The sequence below is a fragment of the Morone saxatilis genome, unplaced genomic scaffold, assembly GCF_004916995.1.
Source record: "Morone saxatilis isolate NCDOM2014 unplaced genomic scaffold, NCSU_SB_2.0 Contig9, whole genome shotgun sequence".
Taxonomy (NCBI): domain Eukaryota; kingdom Metazoa; phylum Chordata; class Actinopteri; family Moronidae; genus Morone; species Morone saxatilis.
Window position 1 is genome coordinate 23,127,211 of NW_023340268.1, and position 4,126 is coordinate 23,131,336.

Genomic DNA, 4,126 nt, shown 5'->3' on the forward strand with positions numbered 1-4,126 from the left:
GGGGACTTTAGGGGCTCCGTAAATTTGTCCTTTCAAGGATTACTGTAGAAAGATGCCGGTTCAACATGACTGTGGTCTCTACAGATAGAAACAGCTCATTCTAAGTTAACAAAAACACGATTATTCTTTTCAGGTTATTATACACTAATGAAAACATACTTATGAATATTATATTCCATTCCTGACAATAGATCCTCCTCAATGTTACACACTGGATGTTTAAGGAAAAAGGTTGGAACCATACACCAGCACCTCTTAAATTTGTTAGTGTAATTCATTTGCCCAAAACTTTATTTGTTCAAATTTCTATAGATACCGCAATAATGTAGTTTGTAAATTATTTTGGCTATGATAATTCATATGGCCATATAGTGTACCTGCAAAGCTATATCTAATGATTTTACCATCAGCCTCAGCTGTACTTTCTCTTTAGCGCTAAGATGAGCACAAGACTTGGTTTTGGCTTGTTAACATTTTCACTGTGAACATGTTAGCATACTGATACATGCTCACAAAGCTGATTTGCAGCTGTGTTTTGTTATTTGCTGTTGTGATTTGCACTTCAACGCCACACTACTTTTGGCACCAGTGCAATCTCATGACCCCACAGATCTTTGTAACTCTTCTTGGGGTCCTGACCCTGTTGTTGGAAACCACTGTGTATCTGTAAAGCTGAGATTAAAGCAGTAAATAAACAGTTGAAAGACACTGTTAAGTTCATTTATTTCAGTGATGTTAACGAGCACATACTAACCATTCACAGTTTGACAAACCTCTGACTGCAGCTGTGCTTCTGAGAAACTGGGCTGTGACAGATTATTATTATTACTGTTTAACACCAGTGTCAATGATAATGCCCTAAAATACAAACATGAGCTAATCATCTGTGTGTCATTGTCATGATGCTAAAAAATAAAAATCTGATGCCATAGCAAGCAACACCAGTTACCTGATTGACACTGACAAAAGCTCTACGACATCACTGCCCATTTACTATGTACAGTCTTCACTCATTTACAGTTTTGCCTTATACACATATACATAATGCAACTACACTTGCAACATAGGAGAGAAAAGCTCAGTGTGACTGACTGAGGACCACTGTTAGGAAACAAATGTGACATTTTAAGGACAAAGTTTAAATATTTAGGAAAAGAAATCTTGAAATGTTTTTTACAAGAAAAAGAGAAAACATGAGAAATAGTTGTAGCACTTCAAGAAAATGGCTGCAGAGAACGCCAAATTTAATTGGGCACATGGCATTGTATATGCCAGCATTTTCTGACAGTCCATATACGTTTGTATAGCCAGGGATGGGATGATGTACAGTTTTATTGCATATTGGGATAAAAAACAGATATAGATAATTGGTATACTGTAGTGACTTTCTATTAACAGGGTAATCGTGAATACCCTCACGAGTGACTAGAAAAAGCTGTCTAGCTCACTGATGTAATCACCAATGTATTTTTTTTTATGTATATCATTTTTATTGACACATTTTGCTAACATTGATTGTTAAAGAGATCAGGCTGCTGTCTGTTATGCAATAAATATATGTGTTTCTTAACTAAATGTAAGGTAAACTGATTCCAGTATGTTTTAGTGCCATATCATGAGTTTCAAACATATTTTAATAATTATCGCGATACTATTGTGAATCGCAATTATTTTGGTCAGGATAATCCTGACATGTACTTTTCATATCGTCCACGTAACTTCAGTTTTGACGGTGTCAGTCTGTGCAGTGTCACTGTTTATTAAGACAAATATTTTCAGAATATTATGAGTTGTGACCTTTTCTCTTAAAATGTTAAAGTTATCTCATTAATTTCTTCTTTAGCACTTAGTTATTCTCATAATATCACAACTTTTTTCTCTTTGCAACATTATAACTTTATTCTAATAATATTCAAACTTTTCTTATAGTTCAACTTTTGACTGCACAACATTATAACTTAATTTTAATATCACTTTTTTTGTGCAACATCATGACTTTTCTTACAATCATTGCAAATTTTCTTTTTCTTAAAAACAACTTTTTTTCTTCATTACAATATCCTTATAATAACATAATACATCAATTAAAAGAACGGTCCCAATTAGACGCAGCGATATTGTTAGTTATATGATAACTTCATTTTTATACAAGTAATATTCATACTGGTTTAAATGAACAATCTGATAGTATTTGCCATCTTTGCTGTGAAAGAGTTTTGTGGAATTAAAGGCCTGTCCCAGATTAAGGCAGGCTGAGTTCAGTCATTGAAGCAAATAAAAACCTGGGCTATTATTGAAGTGTTATGGTATTACAACTTTTGTCTTGTAACTATTTGTCCTAACATTATTTTCATAATATTGTTTTTTTCTTTGCAACATTTAAATTTTATTCTCATTGCATTACTTTTTTCTTAAAGCTATATTTAAAGCTGCAGTAGGTCATTTTTGTCACATTTGCTGAAACTTTCACTATATCCTGTTTCAAGAAATATGACATATGATATTAATTTTTTTATAAAGTTACCTACTGCAGCTTTAAAAATGTTCTCTTAATTGAGAAAACTTAATTGTTTATTGTTTTTTTCGAACAGTGGCCCTTCATTGCTACCTGCTATCTCGAGCTGTGATTCTCAGACTGCTTCAGACCTGCAGGAGAGGATCAGTTCTAAGATGAAACCAGATTCCTGTTGCCCAGTCCTCTCCTGCTGTTGTAGGATCTTGTCTTATATTCAATGTTTAGTACTCAGACTCCTCACAAACTGATCACATCACTAGTTTTAGAGGTGTCTGAGAGTGGACGGAATGTTTTAGCATGAGGTGACTCAGTTCCAGAAACCATGTGCCACAGAGGGTCCACAGTTTGCAGGTTGTTTCCATTCTGACCAGCAGGTGGTGTCACACTCTAACGAGGAATCATTCAGTGAAGTCAGAAGCATTCGTCCTTTCAGGCCGCATTTACAATGGGATGTTAAAACACTACATAAACCATGCTGCTAGTAGTGTGTACAGATTCAGTTCTGGATGTGGAACAGGGTTACGGATGATTAGGAGTCCTCTAAAGAGAAAGCTCGGTGTGTGTTGGGGAATCTCTGGGCGTTGTAGTCTGGATCGTCTCTCACTCGCTCCTTGATGTCACTCTTTACCTGACAGAGAGAGTCACAGAATGACCTGATTACAAAAAATCTTCATCCCAGGTCATTGTGTTCATATGTAAAGAACTAAGTATACTTTATCGGACTTTTGATATGACATAAGTCTGTTTTTTTTTGTTCTTTAAAGCTAGCTTTAGTAGTGTATCTGGAGCTGATAGAGTACAAATCCTTCCACTCAAACAACAATTTAGTTTACTCTTGAATGGATGATTGAAGACCTATGTTCTAAATGTAGTTGAGTTGTGTACTTCCCGATTATCCAAATGTTTTTCCACACAATATGACGAAACTCCAGAGAAAATCCCTGGGATTCATTTCTCAGTTTTAAAGCGCAGCGCTTGGCGTCACCTGTCGCCCTGTCCAATGGAACACTCTCGACCCACCGCGGGTTTTAGCCAACTATAAGACCGATTTCCACCCTCTTCCTGCTCGTTCTAGAAAAAATAGTCACCAAACCCAGTTACTGCTTGATTTTTAATAAAACATGACTATTAATATTTGAATGGATTTTTTCAGTCCAGTGATTGTAGAGTTCATCACAGACCTCGTCAGCGCCACCCGATTCCCCGCGCCCCAGCCTACTGTGCTCTCACCGACTTCCTTCCCGACACGAGCACAGCTCTGGGTTACAGCTTACCCTGTAATGACGTTTGATTGGCTTCTGTCACCACAAAAAATTGTTTGTGGCGACGCATGTCCTCATGTACTATGTATTTATTACATCTTATGCTAGCAGGCATTTGACACCATCTGGACCCATCAATATCTCTTCTTTACAGAGATCATAAATGAGAAATATATAAGAGATCAATAAAGAAGAAACAGCACATAAGCAATGGTTATGCGTCCTACTTACTCAGCATCGGTTCACTAGCTTTGCTTCATCGCTTAGACGAGTGAACTCTCCTTCTATAAGAATAGCCGCGGCGCGCCTCACGCCACGTTGTCACGGAGCTTCCAAAGTTCTGGTACTT

The 4,126-nt window shown here is 36.7% G+C and overlaps 1 protein-coding gene across 1 annotated transcript; it reads right to left on the minus strand.

Moving 5' to 3' along the window:
• Nucleotides 1-706: 706 nt before the first annotated feature.
• Nucleotides 707-3,146, minus strand: LOC118342621 (large proline-rich protein BAG6-like; the record flags this gene model as incomplete). The annotated part of the gene is given in 1 exon segment (XM_035681224.1): nucleotides 707-3,146. A coding segment is annotated over 1 exon segment (102 nt), but the record flags the coding sequence as incomplete, so codon positions are not given.
• Nucleotides 3,147-4,126: the final 980 nt, after the last annotated feature.